Source organism: Musca domestica, unplaced genomic scaffold (genome assembly GCF_030504385.1).
Source record: "Musca domestica strain aabys unplaced genomic scaffold, Musca_domestica.polishedcontigs.V.1.1 35, whole genome shotgun sequence".
NCBI classification, from domain to species: domain Eukaryota; kingdom Metazoa; phylum Arthropoda; class Insecta; order Diptera; family Muscidae; genus Musca; species Musca domestica.
The window spans coordinates 4877051-4904832 of NW_026712315.1; the positions used below are offsets into that span (position 1 = coordinate 4877051).

At 36.5% G+C, this 27782-nt stretch overlaps 2 protein-coding genes across 4 annotated transcripts in view; one reads left to right on the forward strand and one right to left on the reverse strand.

The window, feature by feature from the left end:
- The window catches only part of LOC101898424 (ribonuclease P protein subunit p25-like protein), an 80738-nt gene that overhangs the window by 44661 nt on the left and 8295 nt on the right, over window positions 1–27782 (forward strand). The window lies entirely within an intron of this gene.
- LOC101896057 (aromatic-L-amino-acid decarboxylase) lies at window positions 3487–25959 on the reverse strand. 2 transcript variants are annotated; one of them, XM_020035619.2, is made up of 10 exons: window positions 21662–21823; window positions 18068–18215; window positions 17689–17996; window positions 17382–17618; window positions 15447–15644; window positions 15118–15332; window positions 14575–14701; window positions 4081–4592; window positions 3851–4011; window positions 3487–3797 (listed from the first exon to the last, which is right to left on the reverse strand). In XM_020035619.2, exons 2-10 carry the CDS (start codon window positions 18195–18197, stop codon window positions 3760–3762), a joined length of 1926 nt encoding a protein of 641 aa, XP_019891178.1. In that variant the 5' UTR covers window positions 18198–18215; window positions 21662–21823; the 3' UTR covers window positions 3487–3759. The 2 variants fall into 2 exon arrangements, with proteins under 2 accessions (XP_019891178.1, XP_058981806.1); XM_059125823.1 differs by lacking the exon at window positions 21662–21823 and adding an exon at window positions 25814–25959 and having other exon boundaries at window positions 3487–4011.

The following is a 27782-nucleotide window of genomic DNA, read 5'->3' on the forward strand; positions in this document are numbered from 1 at the left end:
AGAACAAGAACTTCGCGGTTTAATGACGTCCGAAAGGTAAACAAATTTCCGTTTCATTTTTTTTTTCAAAAATAGAATTTTCCTATTGTTATTAAATGAAACAGTTAAGCAAAAAAAAAAAATTAAAACAAAAAAAAAAAAAAAAAGAATGTCTGACCAAAAGTATATGAAAGACGGCGATGTAAACATTTGCGGAAAAACGTACATGCAGAAGTACTAAAATATGTACTAACGTTGAATGATTATCGAATGGCATAATTGCCAAATGAAAATGGACAGATTTGCGGTTCAAGGCTGTTGGTCGACCCTGGATGAAGTTGACAATTTTTGAAAATAGTATTATTATTATTATTATTATTATTGTTATTATTATTATCATTATTCAAAACCAATTGTTGCATGTTCCTACACAAGATAAGCCCCATTACTTATTTAGCCATGATCAATAATACAATTGACTTTTTCAAGTCAAGTAGTGATTGACTATTGACATTTCCTTGAGGTAACTTTTACTTTGGTAAAAATCTCACACAGAATCTAAAATCGATTTCCGAACCAAAAACCAAAATTAATACATATCGTTTGTTGCATTGGATTTGGATCATCTGGCAGTGGACGCTTTTATGCATTAAATGTAAATTTACATACATACGTTGTTCGTGTAACGATGTGTGGTAGTTTTGCGTCTCCTTCTTCAACGAGATCAAAATTGACGTGAGACAATTGCGCTCGGCAAAAAGCGGTAATTCACTACGAAATGATAACACTAATATGATAACATCAACCATAACAGTAAGTGAATTGAAGGAGCATATAGGGTGAGATGGAAAAAAACTGCAACCAACTTCAGACTGTTGTAATTTCTAAGCCACTCGTGCGCCAGCTGTTAAAATTATTCCAGTGACAGCTCATTATATTGTTTACAAGCGTACAAAAGCATTTTGGTGAGCATTTTCCAGAAAAAAAAAGTTATTCGTGATGGAATTCAAGCGTGATGGTGCGATTTCTTTACATTTGGCTGGAAAACTACAAGTGGCAATCGTTAGCAATTAAATGTGAATAAATCTTTTGTGTCTCGTACCATCGCTCGTTACCCGACCGTGATACTGGTAGCGTAGCCCGACATATATCAAGGAAGTGGACGGAAGAAAACAGCAACATCAGCAGAAATGGTTCGAATAGTAAAGAAGCGACTTGATCAAAACCCGCGTCGCAGTGGCCGAAAAATGACTCGTGAGCTGAACATATTGCAATATTCCATTCGGAAAATATTGAAAAAATTAGCTCGAGTAAAGTAAAAAGTGCAAGAACTTACACCGCAACAGAAAGACAGTGGACTCAAAAGAGCTACCTTTGGCCGAAAGTGGTGAACTGCCGAATTTGATTTTCTGCGATGAGAAAATATTCGTTGTCCAGCAGTTTGTAAACAAAAAAAGATCGTGTTTCTTGCCAAAGAGGTCAACTGAAAATGTGCACCTTCGGTTGGCCACCAGAACTCAAGCGCCGGCCATGGTGATGGTGTGGGCCGCCATAACAGCCGATGGTCGCTCTCCGCTCGTAATAATCGACCGTGTCATCAGAATAAATGCCGAATATTATCGCGAAAATATGCTGGATGGTGTATTAAAGCCTTGAGTGGCAAACATTTTAGCCGCAGACCTTAGACATTCCAACAGGACTCAGCACCCGCCATCCAAGAATGGTTACAAAATGAAGTTCCTCGCTTCATTTCCAGCGCTCAATGGCCACCAAAATCTCTGGATACCAATCCGTTGGGCTATTGTGTCTAGAGTATTTTGAAAAGCAAGGTTGGCACTAAAAATACCAAAGTGTCGGTCACCTCAAGCAAGCGATTCGCCGGGAATTGGCCAAAATACCGCAGAGCAACATTCGGGCAGCGTGTGACGTTTTCATTGGCCTTTTGAAGGCCATAATTCGTGACAAAGGTGACCAATTCGAAAAAATCAAAACTTATTCTAAAATTTGATCTCCGGCATTTTTTGCTTTCATTCAAAAAAATTAAAAAAAAAATGTAAAATATATGGCGTTTGATTTTGTTGCAATTTTTTATCACACACTGTAGTTATGTGTTAGCCAATTGCAAACAATAAAATTAGTTGTAATTCACTACGAACTGATGACACAAATAATATGCAATAAAAAACACCTTTTTTGTTTCAATTCATCACCTCGTATCAAAATATATTATTATTATTTTTTTTCCATTATTATTCCATTATAGAGTTTAGTTTTTCCTAGTTTCTTTGAAGTTTAGCAACCTTTCTTATTTAGCCATGGTCAATATTACTACTTGACTTTGTCAAGCCAAGTTGTTATTTACTATTCACATTTCCTAGAGGAAACTTTTACTTTGGAATCCAAAGTCGATTTAAATCTATTTTCTACTACGACTTTTTGATGGTAATTACAAATCGAGCCAAAAATCAAAATTATTTATGTATTAAATATAAATGTACATGCGTTGTTGGTGTAATGATATGTGATGGTTTTGTGTCTTCTTTTTCAAAGAGAATAAAATTGTCAAAATTGACGTGAGACAATTGCGCTCATCAAAATAGTTATGTGTGAGCCAAATGCAAACAGTAAAAATAGTTGAAATTCACTACGAACTGATAACACAACTAATATGAAATAGTAAACCTCTTTCTACTTTCAAATTTCTGATGTCACTAATTCGTACCAAAAAATATGCCTATTTCATTGAACTATTGAACATGCAATTATATATTTTCTATAACGGCCTTCAGTCGAACAAAACCTAAAGGAAATTTTGACAAATCCAAGATAATTTTAAATATTCCTATAAATTTTCGCTTCCTTTACATTTGCTTCGGGCAAATAACCTCTGGCCTGCAAATAATTTACGGGAGATATCCAGTTGCCTCGTAATCTCTTCATTATCTGGGCATATGATGTTTCTCCATTTTCGTTTTGTGACCTCGCCATGTTTGATGTCAAAAGGAGAAGGTGAATCATAACCGAAACCAATAATGCTCTGAAATGGTCCAACAAGTATTTATATCGTCAGTAAATATGGGACAATAACTTACCTCCTCATATCCGTCGTCTTATCATTGCCTTTTGCTGAAACTCGAAAAATAATGGAAAATATTTGGATATTCTTTGACATATTTTCAAGAGGGTTCCAGGATTAAAATATTTTTATATGTCTTCTAGATATTGATTTCCAAGTCTTCTAGATAGAAAACAAGTCATCTTTGGATAGAAGATATGCTGTCATAGAAGACAAGTAGTCTTCTATGGATGGGAGACAGGCAGTCTTCTATGGATGGAAGATAAGCAGTCTTCTATGGATGGGAGAGAAGCAGTCTTCCAGGATAGAAGACAAGTCTTTTATGGATAGAAGACAAGTCTTTTATGAATAGAAGACAAGACTTCTATGAAAAGAAGACAAGTCTTCTGCGAATAGAAGACAAGTCCTCGATGAATAGAAAACGAGTCTTCTACGGATAGCAGCGAATGTCCAGAAGGATATTTTCTTTCGACTCCCCCGAAATAATTATCCCCACATACCTTGTCAGTGTTGCTGTGTGTGAAATAGTTGATGGGAATGTGTGAGTGTTTTGGAATTGTTTTTCTAACTTTTCACTTTTTATTTGTTGTTAAGTAATTTCAAGCCATGATACTTTTGATTTAATTTTTTTTTTTCGATTTAAATTTTAAGGAGAAAAATTGTTTTGTATTTTTTTTTTTTTTTTTTGCCACATTTGTCTTTTTTTATCTCAACCAGGTCCGATCCGAGATGCCTGTGAAAACTAGATTTGAATCATTTATTTTTGATTATTGGAATTGGAATTAGTGGCATTACTGGAGAGGCCTTTGCGCATCAGATTGGGTGACTTCTTGGGCGATTTGATGATATTCACCACACTGCTGGCGGCATGGTCTGCCTCGGGCGAGGGTGAGGAGCCGGCACCGGAATTGCGGCGTGACGACGAGGGTCGGACATTTGTATCCAAGTGGCGGAAGCTAAGGGGAAAGGACAACAAATCGCTTAGGGGAATTCGGAAATCGCACATGGATTCGGAATTCACTTACCGCAACGATACATTACTCTTCTGACCATTGTCATCATTGCTGTTGAACAAAAACGCCAATGGCCACGATATCCATGAGTTGTGATCAATCGACGACTGGGTGCGTATGACCGGATTACTGCCCCTCGCGGCCACCGGTGAGGCCATATCCAACGACACCTTGGGCGTGCCCGCCTTATTTATGGCCGGATTATAAATCTTCGGATCACTGACCATACGCACGAAGAACGAACGTTTCTTCTCCAGCGTGTGCGTCTTCTTTTGATTGATAATTTCGGATAGCTCATCGTGTTGCTCCTTCTCCAGGATCTCGTTGGCAAAGTCCACAATGGTCTCCCAGGCATAATCGATGTCCTCTTCGGTGGCATTTTGTGCCACAGCACAGAACCGGATGATATATTTCTCGTTGACACAGGCCGGGACCATGTGCAGTTTGCCGGATTCATTGATGGCGCTGAGAAGTTTTTCATTTAACTTATCGGAGCCCAGCAAACGGAAACAGACCAAACCAAGCTACATGGAAAAGGAAGGAAGAGGAAAAATAGTAAAATTCGAAAATAAGTCTCTTTGAATCTCTTTGGACCAAATCTTTTCCAGGACATTTGGAGTCGATCTAGCGATGTCCGTCCGTCTGTCGTCTGTCTAGTGCGCACGATAGCTCTTGAAGGGAGTATCCGATTTGGCCCAAACTTGATACATCGTAATATTATTGGCAAACTTAGAGCGAGTTCGTAGATGGGCAATATCGGTACACTCCTTCTGGTACCTCCCCCCACCAAAATGTCGTAATTTTCAAAAAATATAATATTTCACTGCACAGAAAGAGAAACAATAATCCGATTTTGCTCCAACTCTGCAAATCCTAATATTTGCATCAGTGCTAGGTCAGGTGTGAAAATGGACAATATCTTTCCACTCCATCAAGTACCTCCCCCACAAAGGCTCATAATTTTGAATAATTATAACTCTTATAAAATGTGATGTTATGTCTTCAAAATTCAAACATCACAATATTTTTATTAATCCAAGGTCTGGTGTAAAGATGGCATATATCGCTCCACTCCTTCTGGTACCTCCCCCACAAAGGGTCAAAATTTTGAATATCCATGAAGCTGATAAAACGCGAAATTAATATCCGATTCCATTCAGACTTGACACATCTCAATATTTTCATCCACACAAGATATGTTATAAAGATGGTAGAGGTCGGACAATTCCTTCTGGTACCTCCCCCACAAGGGGTTAAAGTTTTGAATAACCAAAAGGATCATAGAAACCGAAATATAAATCCGGTTCTCCTCATATTTCACGCATCGTATTATATCTGCCAACTAAAGATCTTATGTGAAGATAGGATATATCGCTCCACTCCTTCTGGCATCTCCCCCTCAAAGGGTCAAAATTTTGAATATCCATGAAGGTCAAAAATTGCGAAATTAACCTCCAATTCCATTCAGATTGAGTACATCTCAATATTTCCATCAACACAAGATCTGTTATAAAAATGGTGGAGATCGGACCATTTCTTCCGGTACCTCCCCCACACAAGGTTCAAGATTTTTGAAAAATAAGAGAAATCAACATCCAATTCTCTTCAAATTTCACTCATCCAAACATGTTTGCCAACACAAAATCTGTTGTGAAGATGATATATATCTGAGAACCCCTTCTGGTACCTTACACTCGAAGGGTCGCAATTTTCTATACTTTTATCTGTCATAACTTGCGAAATAAGTCTGTGATTCTCTACAACTAAATATTTCTCTCAACCAGGAATCTGAGATGAATATGGAATTTATGATTTCGCATAGAATTGGATATAAATGTTCGACTTTTCTTGTCAATTTACCCTTACCAATATTTATATCTGTATTCTATTTTCATGCTACATCTAATGTATGAAATTGTAATACTTGGATCTCTTATATTATCCTGAACATTTCAACATTTTCGAAAAATATCATATAACCTGGCACATGGCAATATTTATATCATATTTATTTAGGTCCTATGCGAAATCGGCAATATTGGCCCATTCCTTTGACCCTCAATAGAGGGTCAACAATCTGAATGATCATAACAGAAGTCAAAATATATTTAAATAGTCGAACATTGGCTGAGGGTATACATCTGTCGGCAAAACCGACTGATATTTTGTAACTTGTTTTGTAGTTGCTTTGGAATTTCTTGCTTTCATTGAGGGTTCGGGTCGGGGGAGTTGAGGTCGATTTTTTCTACCAGGGTCGGAATTGAGAAGGGAGTTTGGGCATTTAAATGGATGTCTAGAAGCGAATATGGAAAATAGCTAAAGTAGCTACTGACTTCAACCTCCGAGGCCTTACTCTCTCCCTAAAAACGAATATGGAAAGGTTTTAGCTACCGAATATAAAAATGTTTTAGCTACTGATTCCAACCTCTACTCCGAGGCCTTGCTCTCTTCTTAACCCTCCCATAAACATGAAACTACAAGAATACTTTCCCCCGATCCTCTGCGAATTCTTTACCCAAAGACCGACATGTATGAATCAAGTACTTTCATTTCAAAATCGTTTTGTATTCAAAACATAATCGCTAAAAATATCGAAAAATTTTATTGGCCATGCTTGGGTGGTGGGCGTTTTATTTATTTTCTCCCAACCTGACTGACCAGTAGTCTAGCTGTCTGCTTCTGGGGCGAAATTGATGTTTCAAATCGAGTATTGACTGGATATTTACAATTATGAAAAAAAAATCAAAATGTTGAATGTTGCCACCAACGCAAACAAGCTCATCAGCAGCAATGCCTCACAGTCTGCCATGCAAACACTACCGCGCGTACATCGCTCGTTGGTAATGTTGATTATTCTGGGGAAATTTACCATTCATCATCTCCTCAAGTACTTTGGCCTTTCCAAAATTTAATTGGATTTCTATGGTCTTCATTACAAGACCAAATCGTATTTTTTTCGCTGTGTGTCTGCTTCCACTTCTCTCTCTCTCTCTCCACTTCTTGTGCGCACAGCCACAGACACACACACACACATGTCATAAACATGTTTGACAGACAATAACATCGGTTTTGACAGCTCCAAACAATGTGAGATAAACAAAACAATTAAAATTTGACAAACAACGAATCAAAATTAAGAAATTTTGATCTCTATTTTTTTGGTACAACAAGTACGGAATAGTACGAAATTTGGTACATTTACGATTAGAAGAAATAATATGGCCAGAATCATGAAATACCGAAATAAGATTGATAGAATCTTGAAATATGGAATAAAGATTGCTTCTGGAGCGGAGTGGAGGTTTCAGTTAAAGAGGCTTATATTAAAATTCGTACTATTGGTGTACGAAAAGTACTAAATTGTGGTACCATTGTACAAGGTATGCAAATATAACAAGTATTTCGAAATTTATTTTAGAAGTATTGTCACTGTGTGGAATTCAATTAGGAGGATTTTTATAGGACTTAGTACATGTGTACGAAATTGTACCAAATTGTGAAATCATTGATACTGGGGTAATAAATATAGATAATATTTTAAATTTTGATATCCAGTTCACTAGTGTTTTGTGTTTAATATCTGGAAATGTCTTCTAACATTCGGGTACTAAAAATACGAAATAGTCCCAAATTTGGTACAGTTAGTGTTATAAGGACCAATGATTAGACTTATTAGCCTAAATGTGAAATACGTAACAACGATTCCTTCTGGCGTGTAGGTTTGAGATGGGAAGGCGTATTATGAAATCTGTACAATTAGTGTACAAAACGTACGAAAAGAACGAAATTCATTACTATTGGTTCAAAGGACATGAATGAAGCAAGCATTTCGAAATTTGCATCTTACAAGTATTGTCAATGTGTGAAATTCAAATAGAAAGATTTTTGACTTGGACTTGGTACATGTGTACAAAAGTGTACCAAATTGTGAAACCATTGGTACTGGGGGGGAATAAATAGAGTTAATATTTTGAATTTCGATATGGAGTTCACTATTGTTCTGTGTTTAATATTAGGAAATGTCTTCTTATATTTTTTGCCTTTGGGTACGAAAAGTACGAAATAGTCCAAATTTTGGTACAATTGCTTTTATAAGGACCAATGAGGCTAAAAATATGAAATACGGAACAAAGATTGTTTTTGCGTGTATTTTTGAAATGAGGAGGCATATTATAATATCCGTACAATTAGTGTACAAAACGTACGAAATGTACAAAATTCATTACCGAATGTTGCAAACATGTCGAAATTTACATTTTACAAGTATTGTCACTGTGTGAAATTCAAATAGGAAGATTTTTGAGAGGACTTGGTACATGTCTACGAAATTGTACTAAATTTTGAAACCAATGGTACTGTGGGAATAAATAGAGATAATATTCTGAAATTTTATATGGGGTTCCAAATTAGTCTGTAGTTGACATATGGTGTTTGGCATTTGGGTACGAAAAGTACGAAATAGTCCTAAATTCGATACAATTTATATTATAAGGACGAATGAGGCTAGAACGTTGACAAGAGGAACAAAGATTGCATCTGGCGTACTATAAGAATACGAAAAGTACAAAATGAAGGGGAGAGTTGTGAAAAATAATGGAATATGAAATTGGGTATGTTCATGGAGCTCTAGTAATTTTTGTACCACAAGTGCACGGAATTTGGTACCAGTGAACAAAAATTTATAAATTTGTTGTAAGAAATGGTATGCGGTTTTGATGGTTTGAGAGAAAGGCGGTGCTTTTAGACCTTAACCTACCTTAAGGGTACAAACAGCACTAAATTTTGTAAAAATGTTATGGGCTTCAAATTATAAAATTGGTATTTTAAGATCAGTGTTGTTTGGTTGGTTTTGAAAGGAGATTGATTTTGAGTTTCCAACAGAAAAAAAATTATTCCTACCGATTTTGGTACCATTGATGTTCGAAATGTGGAGGTGTAGAGTTGAGATAAGTGATTTTGGAAATTTGTATTACAAATGTAAGATGAGTATTAAATTTGGCAGCTTTGGTCGTCGGTTCGGTGGCCCAAAATAGTAAAAAAAAAAATTGAACATAAATAAAATCGTACCAAAAAGTACGAATTGTACTTAAAGTGAAAAGATTGTCGAAAAACGTCGATATACTGGGTGAGATGAAGAAACTACAACCAACATCAGACTGCTGTCATTTCTAAGTCACTCGTCCGACAGCTATTGAAATTATTCCAGTGACAGCTCTTTATATTGTTTACAAGCCTACAAAAGCAATTTGGTGAGAATTTTCCAGAAAAAAAGGAAGTTATTCGTGACGGAATTCAAGCGTGATAGTGTGATTTCTTTATATTTGGCTGGATAGACCACAAGTGGCTGTCGTTAGGGCCCCCCCGGCATTTAAATGTGAATAAATCTTTTGTGTCTCGTACCATCACTTGTTACCGGACCGTGATACTGGTAGCGTGACCCGACGTCAAGGAAGTGGAGGAAGAAAACAGCAACATCAGCAAAAATGGTTCGGAAAGTAAAGAAGCGACTTGATCGAAACCCTCGTCGCAGTGGCCGAAAAAATGGCTCGTGAGCTGAACATATCGCAATATTCCATTTGGCAAATATTGAAACAATGAACTCGGGGTAAAGCCATTGAAATTCCATAAAGTGCAAGAACTTACAACGCAACAGAAAGAAAATAGACTCAAAAGAGCTAAAGAGTAGCTTCGTTGAGTTGCTTGGTGAACTGCCGAATTTGGTTTTCTCCGTCTCCGATGAGAAAACATTCGTTGTCCAGCAGTTTGTAAACAAACAAAATGATCGTGTTTACTTGCCAAAGAGGTCAGCTGAAAATGTGCACCTTGGGTTGGCCACCACAATTCAAGCGCCGGCCATGGTTATGGTGTGGGCCGCTATAACAGCTGACCGTGGCATCAGAATAAATACCGAATATTATAGCGAAAATATTCTGTAGGGTTTATCAAAGGCTGGGGCACGTAAACATTTTGGCCGCAGACCTTGGACATTCCAACAGGACACAGCACTATCGCACTCAGCACGTGCCAGCCAAGAATGGTTACAAAATGAGATTCCTCGTTTCATTTCCAGGCCACAATGGCCATCAAAATCTCCGGATACCAATCCGTTGTATTGTTTTGTCTGGAATATTTGGGAAAGCAAGGTTGGCACTAAAAAATACCAAAGTGTCGATAACCTCAAGCATGCCCTTCGCCGGGAATGGGCCAAAATACCGCAGAGCAACATTCGGGTAGCGTGTGACGGTTTCATTGGCCGTTTGAAGGCGATAATTCGTGTCAAAGGTGACCAATTCGAACAAATCTAAACTTATTCTAAAATTTGATGCTATTTCCGACATTTGTTGCTTTCATTCAATAAAATTTTATATATATTTTTTTTAAATGGAGCTTGACTTTGTTGCAGTTTTTTTTTATCTCACCCTGTACTGTGCCAAAAAAAAAAAACTGGTCGTAAATTGACATAGCTATATGGATATGGTTGGATTATACGCATATCATTAATGTGTTTATAAGGTATCCGACGTGTATTTTGAGTTGGGGCAAAATAAAAATATTCCCTCCATGGATGGAAATATAAAAAACTGAGATCTTCTTTTTTCGGAGAAAAATAATTGTTAATTTAATATTTCAATAAATTAGTTCATTACTTCTTAATTTTTATACCCTACACCACAAGGTGGTCAGGGTATTATGTCTTTGTGCATTTGTTTGTAACAGGCAGAAGGAAACGAGATAGACCCATAGTTCCTTTTGATGATCTGCATAGAATCACATTCTGAGTCGATTTATGCATGTCCGTCCGTCCGTCTGTCCGTCTGTCCATGTATTTTTGTAAACAAAGTACAGGTCGCATTTATTGCCCGATCCAGATGAAATTTTGCAAAGATCTTTTGTTTGGCCCAAGGACGAACCCTATTGAAATTGGAGATAATCGGTCAAAATTTAGATATAGCTCCCATATATATCTTCGTCCGATTTGCCTTTTATTGTGCACCAAACGTGTAATATCAGCCCGAATTGTATGGAATTTTGCATATACACCCAAATTAGGCCCGAAAATATGTATGCCAAATTTGATCGAAATCGGTTCAGATATAGCTATAGCTCCCATATATATTGTTCATCCGATTTGTTATTTTTGTCCACCGCCGTAATATGCACTATGCAACAACAATATTTGGGGAAATATATCAAATACAGCTCAAAAATACATTTGCTAAATTTTATCGAGATCGGTTCAGATTTGGATATAGCTCCCATATATAACTTCGTCCGATTTACCTTTTATTGTGCACCAAACGTCTAACATTTGTCCAAATTGGATGAAATTTGGCACTTACGACCGAATTGAGTCTAGATGCTAGTATGTCAAATTTGGTGAAGATCGATTCAGATATAGCTATAGCTTCCATATATATTGTTCCTCCGATTTGTTATATTTGTTACCCACAGCCGTAATATGCACTCCGTAACAACGATATTCAGGGAAATATATCAAATACAGCTCAAAAATATCTTTGCCAAATTTTATCGAGATCGGTTCAGGTTTGGATATAGCTCCCATATATACCTTTACCCGATTTCAAATTATTTGTGCTTGCTTCTGCATATTTAATCTTTTGAACTTTAAATTGTGTATGATTGAATTCTCCCATAAAAACTTTTAATTGTTATGTGGAGCTCTACTTAATTAGCAAAGTGGTGTAGGGTATCATAAAGTCGGCCCCGCCCGACTTTAAGACTTTCTTTACTGGTTTTTTAATGAAAATATGTGTGGTGGAATTTTATTTCCATGAAAATCGAAACTCTCAAATTCTAAAATTTTTTTGAAATAAAAAACAACTTTTTTTGGGCAAAAAAGAATCTCTCCCTTAAAACAATTAATTTCTTCCCCGTTCTGGCAATTTTACTTCCGATTCCCTGGCACTATCAATAAATGGCTTCTCAGCCATTCTACAGGGTATTTCATAGAATTCTGCGTTAATGGGGGTAAACAGGTTAAGCTTTCAAAAATCCCAACCAACAACGACGAAATATTTTGCATTGGTTGAAGTGTTTTCTGGCATTTGGCAGAGTACGATCGATTGGGTCGATCGGCATGGAGTGTGAAGCCAACATGTGTTAACAATTTCTTTAAAAACTCATTAAAGACATGTGAAACGACAACGCAAACGAAAACAAACAATCAACCAAATAGACGTAGACCGCTCTGAATATGACCGCCAGCCTTGAGCCATGACAAGTCAGCCGTCCATTGACGTTTCGAGTGTCAGGCTTTGTCCTAAGGCGGTCACCCCCTTTTGTATGAACTGTCTTTTGTGTAGACATCTTGTTTTTTTTTTTTTGAAACTAAACAATTTAATTGAAATCACAATCATTAACTACCTCTCAATTTGATAATAGTTTTTTTGGTTTTTTTTTTTTTTTGGTAGCCAAATTGGCTACCAACTCTCAAGCGGATTGGTATTGAATGAAATGCGACTTATGATGAAATTGTTGCAAAATTTAATGAAATTTATTTATTTTGTTTTGTTATTATTTTGTGGGGTCTACGAGATTATTTGCATGTATGGATTTGCAGTTGATATTGTGGCCATATCGAAATGCAAACGGGTTGGGAGGCAGATCAAAGTGTTTTATTTTTCAGAAAGATTTTTTTTTGGGAGATTCCATGATCAACAAACGTGAATATTTAAAAAAAAGTTAAATATGGAACAAGATTTTTTTTAATAGATTTTTTCCCAAGGACCTACAAATGTGGTTTAAGCAAAAATAAGGACCAATAAACTTGGATTTTTTTAAAGGAATATTTTTTTCCAAGGGCCAAAAATTTAGATTAAAACGTGTAAAATAGTATCTGTCGCTTTTGCCGACAGATGACATGATAATTCAAACTGTTGACTCTTTATGGAGGAGGTTCCGAAGTAGTTGGTCCTATCTGACCTAAGACTGATATAAATATAACAATGTGACAGATTTGGACTATATCGACTACTTCCTATCATTTGTATGAGATATGTGCAAGTTTTTGGAAAATGTGGAAACATGCGTGATATAGCAGACCGAAGGTGTTCCGTTTTCCAACTTCATCTAACGCAGATAAAAATATTGGCATGTGCAAAATTTGCAGGAAATCGAACATTTATATCCAATTTTATGCGAAATCATGGATTCCGATAAATTCCATATTTATCTTAGGTTTCTGGTTGAGAAAAAATACAGGGTGAGATAAAAAAAAACTGCAACCAACTTCAGACTGCTGTGATTTTTAAGCCACTCCTCCGACAGCTGTTAAAATTATTCCAGTGACAGCTGATTATATTGTTTACAAGCGTTCAAAAGCATTTTGGTGAAAATTTTCCAGAAAAAATTTAATCGTGATGGAATTCAAGCGTGATGGTGGGATTTCTTTATATTTGGCTGGAAACCACAAGTGGCTATCGTTAGAGCACTCCAGCATTTAAATGTGAACAAAATCTTTTGTGTCTCGTACCATCGCTCGTTATCGTTCTGCGATACTGGTAGCGTAACCCGACGTCAAGGAAGTGGACGGAAGCAAAAATGGTTCGAAAAGTTAAAATCGAAAACCGCGTCGCAGTGGCCGAAAGATGGCTCGAGCGCTGAACATATCGCAATATTCCATTCGGCAAATATTGAAAAATGAGCTCGGGGTAGAGCCATTGAAAAGAAAATAGACTCCAAAGAGGTAAAGAGTTACTTCGCTTAGCCGAAAATGGTGAACTGCCGAATTTGGTTTTCTCCGCTGAGAAAACATTCGTTGTCCTGCAGTTTATGAGCAAACAAAATGATCGTGTTTACTTGCCACAGAGGTCAGCTGAAAATATGCACCTTCGGTTGGCCACAAGAACTCAAGTGCCGGCCACGGTCGCTCTTCGCTCGTATTAATCGACCGTGTCATCAGAATAAATGCCGAATATTATCGCGAAAATATTCTGAAGGGTGTATTAAAGCCTTGGGTACGCAAAACATTTTGGCCGCAGACCTTGGACATTCCAACAGGACTCCGCACCATCGCACTCAGCACCCTAGAATGGCTACAAAATTCTCGCTTTCCTCCCTTCATTTCCAGCGCTCAATGGCCACCAAAATCTTTGGATACCAATCCGTTGCATTATTGTGTCTGGATTATTTTGGAAAGCAAGGTTGGCACTAAAAACTAACAAAGTGTTGATCACCTCAAGCAAGCGCTTCGAGGGGATTGGGCCCAAATATGGAAGATCAACATTCGGGCAGCGTGTGACGGTTTCATTGGCCGTTTGAAAGCCATAATTTGTGCCAAAGGTGACCAATTCGAACAAATCTAAACTCATTCTATTTCCGAAAATTTTTTTTGCCTAACATTTAAAAAAATGTAAAAATTATGGCCTTTGACTTAGTTGCAGTATTTTTTAATCCCACCATGTATACTTGTGGAATAAGTTTAAAATATTTTTGATGACTTTTGACTATTAGATCTATGATCCTGATTTTTTTTTCTTAACTTACCTTCACTTGATTGCACACTTCAAATCGTTTATCCTTGAGGACATGTTGTTCGAATCGTTTGGCCAAATCGATGTGATGGCGAATGTACTTCTGTAGGCCGGAAATTCCATAGGAGCGTAAGACAAACCTGCAGAAAAGAAGAGAGGACACAAAAACAGCAATAAAAATATTAAAATAGAATTATGATTATTTATCACGGAATCGGCCTGGCAAACAGGCAGAAAACAAGACAATAAACAAAAAAAAAAAACCAAAAATTTTATACCTAAACAACAATTTGTTGGTGTTGTTGTTGTTGTTTTTCTGACAAGCGTGAAAAAATGTTGGGAATTCAACACCTTTGGATTTTTGTTTTTTTTTTTTTGCTACAACGTAGAATCTTTTGTAAACAAAACCAAGCCACAGCAGATGAAAAAAGTCAAAAAAAAAAAAAAAACTCAAATGTTTACGGTAAACAAAAGAGGGAAGACGTACCCAAAAAGTCACAACAAAAATTTTGGAATTCATATCGGAGCCAACCAAACCCCCAACTCCCCTACATACCACAATTTCAGCGAACGGAAACGTCGACTCAGCGGTACTCCCCAATGGCGATAGTCAATGGCGGCATCCGAATAGCCATGCTTGAGATACAGCGGATCCACGACCAGTGCCGACGTCAAACGGATACGATCTCTTACCCACAACGTTGAACAGTCGAAATTTGTCAAGAGCCATTTGTTGGGATTGGTGTTGAATGAGTCGGCAAATTCAATACCCTGGAAAGAAAACAAGAAGAAAAAAACCGGAAAGAACAGAAATAAAGACAAAAATTCACACCTCACTTCTAAGAAGTTTGGAATTTCCAAAAAATTTTTTGGCGTTGTTCTCACCTTCAACAGCGGCTTTAATTCGGGGCAAATGAATGAATTGCCAGCATAGGCGGCATCCACATGCAGCCAAACACCGGGGAAGTTCTTCAATTCTTGTCCGATTTCGTACAAATTGTCGAAGGCGCAGGATCCGGTGGTGCCCAAGGTGGTCGACACGAAAAACGGAACAAATCCTTGCAGTTCATCCTCCTCCATGGCCTGGAAGGGAAAGGGGGAAAATATGAAAATAAAAAACAAAAATAAATGTTCTACAGGTCTTCTATATACCAAATACCTTCCACAGGTATACTGTAGGCAAAATATCTTCTATAGGTAGAACATCTTCCACAGGTATAGATATAATACTAGACTGAATACCTTCCACAGATCCTCTATATATAGAATAAATTCCAGATATCTTCTGTAAACACAATACCTTCCCAGGTTCTCATTAGAATGAATAGCTTCCACAAGTCCCTATAGTCAGAACACTTTCCACAGGTCTTCTATACTTAGAATACCTTCCACACATCTTCAAAAGACAGTATATCTTCCACAGGTCTTCTACAGACAGAACACCTTCCAAAGGCCTTTGATATATAAATTCCTTCCATAGGACTCACATAGACTGAATACCTTCCACATGTCCTCTATAGATAGAATACCTTCCACAGTTCCGAAGCTCTTCTGTAGACAGAATACCTTCCACAGGTCTTCTTTACTTCGAATACCTTCCAAACATCTTCAAAAGACAGAATATCTTCCACAGGACTTCTATAGATAGAATACCGTCCACAGGTAAACATGTTCCACATGTTCTCTATAGACATGAATACTTTCACAGGTCTTCAGTAGACTGAATATCTTCCACAGGTATTCTGTAGACTGAATACCTTCCACAGGTCTTCTGTACTTAGAATACCTTTCACACATCTTCAAAAAAGAGAATATCTCCCAAGGGCTTCTATAGATAGAATACCTTCTACAGGTCCTCTATAGATAGAATACCTTCCACATGTCTTCTATAGACCGAATACCTTCCACAGTTCCTCTATATATGTAATGCATTCCAGAGCTCTTCTGTAGAAATAATACCTTCCACAGGTCCTCTATGTATAAATAAATTTCAGAGATCTTCAGTAAACAGAATGCCTTCCACATGTTCTCTATAGACAGAATACTTTCCATGGGTCTTCTATACTTAGAATACCTTCCACTTATCTTCAAAAGACAGAATATCCTCCACAGGTGTTCTATAAACTGATTACCTTCCACATGTCCTCTATAGATAGAATACCTTTCACAGGTTTTCTGTAGACTGAATACCTTCCACAGGTCTTCTAGACTGAATATCTAATACATTTCAGAGATATTCTGTAGACAGAATACCTTCCACAGGTCTTTTATACTTAAAATACCTTCCACACATCTTCAAAAGACAGAATATCGTCCACAGGTCTTCTATACTAGAATAGCTTCCACAGGTCCTCTATATATGGAATACATTCCAGAGATCTACAGACAGAATATCTTCCATAGATCCTCTATAGATATAATTGCTCCCAAGTTCTCTATAGAAGGAATACCTTCCATAAGTTCTCTATAGACAGAATACCTTCCACAGGTCTTCTATTGACTGAATACCTTCCACAGGTTCTCTATAGATAGAATATCCCCTACAGGTCTTCTAGAGATGTAGGCAGAATACCTTCCATAGACAAAATACCTTCCAAAAATCGTCTATATTCAGAATACCTTTTTGAGGCCTTCTAAAGTCCTCTAACTTTAGAAGAATTTTCACAGGTCTTCCATAAATAGAAGACGTTCACAAGTATGCTATTAGTAGAAGTACACCTCTGGACCACAGACCTGGAAGCCCTCCCACAGGCTTTGCATAAATAACATAACCCCACAACTCCCTTCCACAAATAAATGAAAATCCCAATTACCCCTTACCTGTCTCAGTGTTTCTCCCCTCAAACTGGCATTCTCGTCGGGTTCCAAGATGCGCAGCTTTACAAATGAGATCATGGCAGCTTTCTCCACACAACTATGGGCCTCCTTGGAACAATAGGCCATTAGTTTCGACAGCAAAAGGCATTCCTCGACGAAGGGGTGTTGTGACTTCAGGCGCTTTATGGCTTGGGCACGGGCAGCCAACAACGAGACCAGAATGCATTCAGAGGCAGATGTCTGGAGAAAAAAAGAAACCCCCATACCTCATTGTTATAGCCGCATACAATGACCCCCCCCACCTACTCACCTGTATAACACCACCACCCGTGCTGCCCTCTTTCAATGCCAAAAAATGATCCGGCAAACCAATTGCTTTGCCCAACCAATCCAACACAATTGTCTCCAGCTCCGTACAGGCCGGACTGGCGGCCCACGAGAAGCCAATGCAACCGATGCCATCGCCCAGCATATCACCCAAGATGGAGGGAAATGAATTGCCCGCCGGGAAATAGGCATGGAATCTGGGATGCTGCCAGTGGGTGACACCTGGCATGATTTTATCTTCGACATCCATCATTATTTTGTCCCAATCCTCCGGTTCATGGGGGGCCTCAGCTAGGGGTTCGCAAACAAAATCAAAATTAAAATTCCTAAAATAAAATAAAATTTTCTTCAAAAATTATTACCTGGCAATAAATGGCGTAAATATCCTGGCTCCACACTTGGCGTAACGCGCCTCTCATTTAGAGTCTCCAGATATTGACAAATATATTCGACCATTTCGGCACCTCTTTTGCGAAATTCATTGCTGTCCATGTTGGGGCTGCTTAGTTACTGGAAAATTGAAAATTCTAATTTGAAGGTTGAAAATGATTGAAGTCCTTTACGAATAGTCTTTAGATCAACAAATGTGGATTTTTTTAAAGGGTTATTTTTCCTAGGTCCCAGAAAACGTAGGACCTTCAGACTGGATTGGATTTTTCAAAGTGTATTTTCCAAGAGCGTTGACACCAGCAAACGTGAATTTTTCAAGGACTTTCAGATCATCAAATGTGGGTTTTTAAAGAATATTTTCCAAGGACCTTCAGACCAACAAACCTGAATTTTTTAAAGAGCATTTTTTCAGAGACCTTTAAACCAACAAACGTGGAGGTTTTAAAGAAATATTTTCCAAGCACTTTCAGACTAAAGGACCTTCGGACCAATCAAAGTGGATTGTTTAAAGAATATTTATTCAAGGACTTTTAGAACATGGAATGTGAATTTTTTCAGGATTTTTTTTCCAAGGACCTTCACCAAAGTGGATTTTTAGAGAATATTTTTTCAAACACCTTCAGTCAGACAAAAGTGGAATTTTCAGGGATATTTTCCCAACGACCTTTAGACCAAAAACGTGGATTTTTTAAATAATATCTTTCCAAGGACCTTCTGTCCGACAAATGTTGATTGGATTTATTAGGACCTTCAGAACTTCAAACGTGAACTTTTTCAGGAATATTTTTCCAAGGGCCTTCAGACCAACCAAAGTGGATTTTTTTTAGAGAAAAAGGACCATCAGACCAACAAACTGGGGTTTTTTAAGAATATGTTTCCAAGGACCTCCGGACCAATAATTGGAGATTTTTTAAAAAATATTTTTTTTCAAGGATTTTAAGACCGACAAACATTGATTGTTTTAAGGATAGTTCTCCAATGACCTTCAGACCAACAAACGTATTATTTAAATAATATTTTTCCAAAAACCTTAAGACCAACAAACCTAAGTATTTAAATAAGTGTTTTTCCAAGGACCTTCAGACCGACAAACACTGATTTTTTATGAATATTTTTTCCAAGAACCGTCAGACCAACCAACGTGGATTTTTTTAGAATATTTTTTCAATTACCAACAGACCAAGAATCTTCCATTTTAAAAAAATATTTTTTCAAGGATCCAAGGACCTTCAGACCAACGAACGTGCATTTTTTAAAAAAACATTTTTCCAAGGACCTTCACACCAAATAACGTAGATTTTTTAAAAATATGTTTCCAAGGACCCTCGGATCAATAACTGCAGATTTTTTAAAAAAATATTTCTTAAAGGACCTTTAGTCCGACAAACGTTGTTTTTTTATGAAAAAATTTCCTATGACCTTCAGACTTACAAACGTGGATTTTATGAAGAATATGTTTCCAAAAACCCTCGGACTAATAAGTAAGGAATTTAAAAAATATATATTTTTCCAAGGACCTTCAGACCGACAAACGTTGATTTTTAAAGGATATTTTTTCAAGGACCTTCAGACCAACCAAAGTGGATTTTTTACGAATATTTTTTCAAGGATCACCAAACCAAGAAACATCGATTTTAAAAGAAAATTTTTTCTAGGATCTAAGGACCTTCACTCCAAAAAAAGTCAATCTTTAAAAAAAAAATATTTTTCCAAAAATCTTTACACCAAAAAACCTGTTTTTTTTAGAATATATTTCCAGGGACCTTCGAACCAATAACTGGATATCTTTTAAAAAAATATTTTTCCAAGGACCTTCAGCCCAACCAACGTGGAAGAGGCACCGATTTTGAAAGAATATTTTTTCAAGGATCTAGGGACCTTCAGACCAACAAACGTGGATTTGTTTTACCATGGATCTTTAGACCTTTTGGTCTTATAAGTGGGGAATTTTTGAAGAAAAATTTTCGACGACCATCACCGAGAATTTTTATAAATACGTTTTCCAAGGACCATCAGACCGACAAACGTTGATTTTTATGAATATTTTGTTTCAAACGCCTTCAGACTAACCAACGTGAATTTTTTAAAATATTTTTTCAAGGATTACCATACCAAGAAGCATTGAATTTAAAAAAATATTTTTTCAAGGATCCAAGGACCTTCAGACCGACAAACGAGATTTTTTTAAAAAAGTATTTTTTCTAGGACCTTCACAACAACAAAGGTGGATTTGTATGAATATTTTTCCAAAGACCTGCGGACCAATAACTGGAAATCTTTTAAAAAATATTTTTCCATTGATCTACAGGCCGACAAACGTTGATTTTTTTAATGAACTTTTTCTAAGGACCTTTAGCCTAACCAACGTACATTGTTTAAGAATATTTTTTTAAAGGCTCACCAGACCAAGAAGCATCGATTTTGAAAGAATCTTTTTTCAAGGATTCAAGGACCTACGTGAATTTTTTCTAAGGACCTTTAGCCTAACCAACGTACATTGTTTAAGAATATTTTTTTAAAGGCTCACCAGACCAAGAAGCATCGATTTTGAAAGAATATTTTTTTCAAGGATTCAAGGACCTACGTGTATTTTTAAAGAATGTTTCCCAAAGACCTTCAGACCAACAATCTAGGATTATTTAAAGAATATTTTTCCAAGGACCTTTAGACCTGCTAACGTGGAATTGTTAAAAAATATTTTTCCAAGGACCCTCAGACCAACCAACGCGAATTTTTTAAGAACCAACCAACGCCAATTTTTTAAACATAATTTTCGCAAGGACCTTTAAAACAAAAAAAAACGGATTATTTAAAGAATATATTTCCGACCAACCAACGCGGATTATTTAAAGAATATTTTTCCAAGGACCCTCCCACCGACAAACGTTGATTTTTTAAAGAATATTTTTCCAATATTTTTTCAACAAACGAGGAGTTTTTAGGAATATGTTTCCAGGGACCTTCGAAACAATAACTTAAGATTTTTTAAGGGTATTTTTTCAAGGACCTTCACGCCAACAAACAAGATTTTTTACAAAAGGCTTTTACAAGGGCCTCCAGGACAAGAATTTTCTAAGAAAATTTTTTCCAATAACCTTCCAGGAAACAAAATTAATTTTTTCCAGAGGCCGACGCGCACAGATTTTTTTGGACCAATCAACGTAGACTTTTTTAATTTTTTAAAGGACTAAAACTCGATTTTTTAAATTTTTTTAAGGATCATAAGACGTTTTTTTATATAAGTACTTAATGGCCAAAAATCAGGAGTTTTTAAAAAAATTTCCGATTATAGAGGCGATTTATTGAGAATTTGTTTAGAATAGGGTTTTAAAATCACTAAAAAAATGTTTGCTGTGGTTTTACATATTTTTTATTTTCCTTTTTTAATTTTTCAATATCCGCACAGGATTTTTTTTTTAAATTGTGTTGGATTTTATTTCTTTTTAATTATTTGAAATGCATCCACTAAATTTCCATAAATTGGTTTTTAATTGTTGACTTTTATTATTTTGTATTTTTTTTTTTTTTCTATTTTTTATTCAAAAAAAAAATCTAACTCATCTTACACTGCACTAAAATTTATTTCCCCCAAATAGAAATTCTTCCAAATTCAATATTTTCTGCACTGGTCAATATCCGTTTTGCTGGCTGGGCCGATAACCGTTTGCGAACGCGTTTGAAACTCAACTGATCTATGCTTCGACAGTTCCTTAAAAAGTTAACTCGGTATCCTTGCGTTTTTTTTTCTATCCAACATCCTTTGGATGTTTGCATGATGTTTGTGTGCGAATGCCAGGGGTGGGTTACAGCGGGCCAAGGGGCGTGGAAACGGTAGTACATAAAAATATGTGCTATGCGTAGCATCATCCGTAAGTTAATAGAGAGATGCGTCTGAAGGCAGCTAGAATAGAAATCATCATTGAATCAACAGCAGCATCATCAGTGGAAGCCACTGACACCAAACATCTAACCAAGCCAACCAAGCAACAACAAAAACAAAACAAGGAGCATGACACCAAAAAGTAGTAGCAGCATCCAGTAAATGAACGAAATATTTGTGGTGTTGTACTTTCAATTCCAATTTATTTCGTTCGGGTTTTTTTCTTCTTGGCGCTTCTTCTTCTACTTTTATTCATTCAATCACAACAACAAGAATGCCAGGATCCAGGACACACATACAAACACACACACGCACACTCCCGTTTATGTCCAATGTTAACCAAGCAATTCCACAAGTGTTTGGACTTGAAGGATGTCAATACTTGCTCAGTATTTTTTTTCCATCTGCCTCTGCTGCAGCTTCAGCGTCTTCTTCTTCCTTTTACATAAAACAAAACTCCGACCCACACAAATGTGGGGAATTTAATTCGCCAAGACTTTTCTAAGCACAAATATTTCCAACGCCAACAATCCTAGCAGCCAAAGGAACCAACCAACCAACCACTGAACCCCTCAAAAGAAGTCATCATCCTGGATGGGGGAGCAGGGAAATCATCACAGTCACCCATTAAGGAATTCGTGAAAATATGCTAAGGCAATGGAAAAGGATAGGATACCAAAAAAAAAAAAAAAATGCAGCAAAATATTCTACACTCAAAGAGGTTTATCTGATGAAACAAATATATATTTTTTAAAAAAAATCAAGTCTCCTGGAAAATATATTCTTAAAATATCCACATGTATGTTGGTTCTTAAAATATTTATTTAAATCTATATATTTTTATAACCTCCACCTTGAAAAGGAGGGTATATTAACTTTGCCATTCCGTTTGTAATATCCCTAAATATTCGTCGTAGACCCCATAGTATATATATATATATTCATAATCAGCATAAAATTCTAAGCCGATTTAACGATGTCCGTCTGCCTGTCTGTCTGTTGAAATCACGATACAGGCCACATTATTTGACGTAGGGCGTCAAAATTTAGCAGAATAATTTGAATTGTGTCTAGGATGGTTGGTATTGAAAATGAGATATATCGGTCCTCGTTTTAGTATAAACCAGTAAAGAAAGTCTTAAAGTCGGGCGGGGCCGACTTTATGATACCCTACACCACTTTGCTAATTTAGTAGAGCTGCGCATAACACTTAAACGTTTTTATGGGAGATTTCAATCATACACGCTATGATTATAATTATAATTTAAAGTTCAAAGGACTAAATATGCCGAAGCATTTGTATCTTTTAAATTCGGACTTGTATTGCCCATTTTGTGCACAATTAATTTGGAATCGGAAAAATATATGTATGGGAGCTATATATTATAAATTTGGCAAAGATATTTCTGAGCTGTATTTGATATATTTCCCTGAATATCGTTGTTACGGTGTGCATCTTACGGCTGTGGGTAACAAATATGACAAATCGGATGAACAGTATATATGGGAGCTATAGCTATATCTGAACCGATCTTCACCAAATTTGACATACTAACTTCTAGACTCAATTCGGTCGTAAATGCCAAATTTCATCCAATTTGGTGAAATATTCGACGTTTGGTGCAAAATCAAAGGTAAATCGGAGGAAGTTATCTATGGGAGCTGTATCCAAATCTGAACCGATTTCGATAAAATTTTAGGAAATGTATTTATGAGCTGCATTTGATATATTTCCCAAATATTGTTGTTACAGGGTGCATATTACGGCTGCGGAGGACAAAAATAACAAATCGGATGAACAATATATATATGGGAGCTATAGCTATATCTGAACTGATTTCGATAAAATTTGGCATACTTATTTTCTGGTCCAATCTGATCGTAGGTGCAAAATTCCATACTTTTCGGACTGATATTACACGTATGGTGCACAATAATAGGCAAATCGTACGAAAATATATATGGGAGCTATATTCTATTTTTGACCGATTATCTCCAATTTCAATAGGGTTCGTCCTTGGGCCAAACAAATGCTTTGTGCAAAATTTCATCTGGATAGGGCAATAAATGCGAACTGTACTTTGTTTACAAAAATACATGGACAAACGGACGGACAGACGGACGGACGGACATGCATAAATCGGCTCAGAATGTGATTCTATGCAGATCATCAAAAGGAACTATGGGTCTATCTCGTTTCCTTTTGCCTGTTACAAACAAATGCACAAAGACATAATACCCTGACCACCCTGTGGTGTAGGGTATAAAAACGGTGCCTCCCGATATTCGGTATTTTGATTATTTTTGCCACATTTTATCATGGATTTGTCTAAAAATTGCTATTTGTTGATCATAGTGGCTTCTAGCTCCGGTGGCGAAACATTACATGTATAGGTCCACGTTTTGGTATAATCCCCATATAACGGTACCTCCCGATATTCGGTATTTTGATTATTTTTGCCACATTTTTTTTTTTTACGGATTTGTCTGAAAATTGTTTTTTGTAGGTCATAATGGGTCCTAGTTCGTGTGGCGAAATATTGTATGTATAGGGCCTCGTTTTTGTATAGCCCTATATAGCGGTACCTCCCCATATTTGGTATTTTGATGATTTTTGCCACATTTTCCCCACGACAAACAGGCCGGCAAACGTTGATTTTGTATGAATATATTTTCCCAAGGACCTTCAGACCAACAAATGTTGACTTTTTAAAGAATATTTTTCCAAGAGCTTTCATATCAACCAACCCGGAATTTTTAAAGAAATGAGGATTATTTTAAGAATATTTTTCCAAGGACCTTTAGGCCAAGCGACGCAAATTTTTTTATTAACATCATTTTCCCAAGGAACTTTAAAGCAACAAACGCAGATTATTTAAATAATATTTTTCCAAGGGCCTTGAGACCTTTTTTTTAAGGATATTTTTCCAAGGGCCTTCAGATCAACCAACGTGGATTTTTAAAGAATTTTTTCAATGGACCTTCAGGCCAACAAACGAGGGTTTTTTAAGAATATGTTTCAAAGAAACTTCGGAATAATAAATTGGCATTTTTTAAATGATATTTTTTCAAGAACCTTCAAGCCAACAAACATGATTTTTTTTTTGAAAAAATCTATTTCCAAGGGCCTTTAGACCAAGAAATGTGAATTTTTTTAAGAATATTTTTCCAATGACCTTCCAGGGAACAACATTTTTTTTTTCAAGACCGACGAACACTTTCTTTAGGACCAATCAACGTAGACTTTTTTCTTTTTTTAAAGGACTAAAACTCGATTTTTTAATTTTTTTTAAGGATCACAAGACGTTTTTTCAATATTTTTTTAAGGCTAAAAACCAGGATTTTTTAAAAAAATTCCGATTACGATTCCATAATTCGTGCCTAAGGTGATCAATTCGAACAAATCTAAACTTATTCTTAAATCTGATGCTATTTCCGAAATTTTTTGCTTTCATTCAATAGAATTTAAAAAAAATTAAAAAAATGGCGTTTGACTTTGTTGCAGTTTTTTTTTATCTCACCCTGTACATCTGACGGCTAAACCGACTGATACTTTTTAACTTGTTTAATTCCACATTGCTTTCTTAAAACAAATACTTTTTTAGAATATCCACATTTTTTCTCTCAGATAAAAACCTTTAAAAAAATACTTTTTTGATCCCCGAAAAAATGTATTTTTAAAAACTACACCTTTTTTACAAAAAAAAAAAAAAAAAAAAACGACAATCTTAACAATTTGCCACTTATTTTTCTCCCAGTGTAAGGACTACTTGTGAAAGGAGGCGACCACTTATCATTGGCGTCTTTAAACGCTTAACTAACAAATTATATCTCTTACAATGTTAAATGGATTTAAACCGGGGATATAGATACGCCATCGAGACTTCCTGACAGATAACCCCCACTTCAAAGGCAAAAAGGATAAGCCAGTCTATTAGAGGTTCTCGCTGAGTTGCAATGTAGGCCGCGGAAACAAATTTCACAGCCCGAATGTTTGTAGAGATATCAACAAGTTGTCGTTTTTTTTTTCTTTTTTTTTTTTTTGTGGCGGTAGTATTTGTGGTGCTGTTGGTGTGGGTGTGTGTGTCGAGAGACGATGACACGTCCGATTTGATTATTCATCTCTTGGAATGAGAGCCTAAAGTCGTTAATTCAAAAGTATTATTAAATTATGACAGTAGAAATTATAGAGTCATAGACAACGCTCCTTTCAGCCACCTCTTACTCCCCCTCCCCTCGGCTTGGTGCGTGTTTGAATGTAAAGTCCCCAAAATGTCTGGAAATTCATTCATCATTTGCTCATCTGTGGCTGGGTGTGAGGCAACCGCATTGGAATTAGAATAACTGACTGACTAGCTGACTAGTGGTGGGGGAGGCTGTCTTTTTTCTTCTTATTTTTCTTATTTTGTGGTTGACTTTATCTGACTTTTGGGATTCTGTTTGGTGGCTTCACACTTAAGTATGCATAACTCATAGTTATTTCGATGAACTACGAATCCATGGATGATGATGCCAGTGTGAATTTGAAATCGATTTCTTAACTTGTCAAATTCCTTTACAAAATTTTAAGTTATGACAGCGGAATGGGGGTGAGGTGTGGGCATGTATTTAGAATAATTGTTTTTTTTTTATTTATTCAATAATCAAATGTTTCTTTTGAATCGTTAAACGTTTTCATCCTTCGCCTGAATGACAATGGCAGGGTTTGTTATTCACTCAAAATTTTGAGAATGGAATTTGAAAACAGGAATGTGTTTTTATTGTATTTATGACCACATAATATTCTAAAAATAGATGCTTCGGTACTTGTCAAGCGCCCCCTACAGTTTGGGGGATTATTCGTTTTGAAATGAACACAATAATATGCCTCCACAAGAATGGAGATACATCTTCCAAAAAGAAAAGCTGTTCTGTAGGAAAAATCGATTTGTACTTCGACATGTTTTTCAATTCCATGTTTTTTTTTTTTTTTTTTTTTTTTGATGATCTTTCGGTTTCAAATCGACCGCAAAAAAAATTCCAATCACCTAATAATAAATTACCAAAAATTCCAAATCCTCTTCTGGTGCACCATGACGTATGGGTGTTAATAACATGTATACGATCCACAGTGACTGGTATCGCCAGAGGTACCAGAAGGGGTGGACCGATATATTCCATCTTTACAGCAGATCTTGTGTTAGTAGAAATAATGGGATGAGTGAAATTTGAAGAGATCCGGATGCTTATTCCGTATTTTATGATCGTTTTGGTTATTCAAAACTTTGGCCCTTTGTGGGGGAGGTACCAGAAGGAATGGTCCGATCTTTATCATCTTTATAACAAATCTTGAGTTGATAGAAATAATGAAATATGCTATGTCTGAATGGAATCGGATGTTAATTTTGCGTTTTATGAGCTTCACGGATATTCAAAATGTTTAACGTCTGTGGGGGAGGTACTTGAAGGAGTGGACCGATATATCCCATCTTCACACCAGATCTGGGGTTAATAAAAATATTGTGATATGTGTAATTTGGAGACAATCGGACACTTACATCACATTTTGTAAGAGTTATAATTATTCAAAATTTTTACCCTTTGTGGGGGAGGTACTGGATGGAGTGGACCGATATTGTCCATTTGCGCACCTGGCGTAACACCAATGGAAATATTAGGATTTCCAAAGTTGGAGCAAACTCGGATTTTCCTTTCTCTTTCGGTGCAACAAATTATTTTCTTTGAATATTTTGATCTTTTGTGTGGCAAGTACCAGATGGAGTGGACCGCTACTGCTCATCTCCGAACTCGATCTAAATTTGACAATA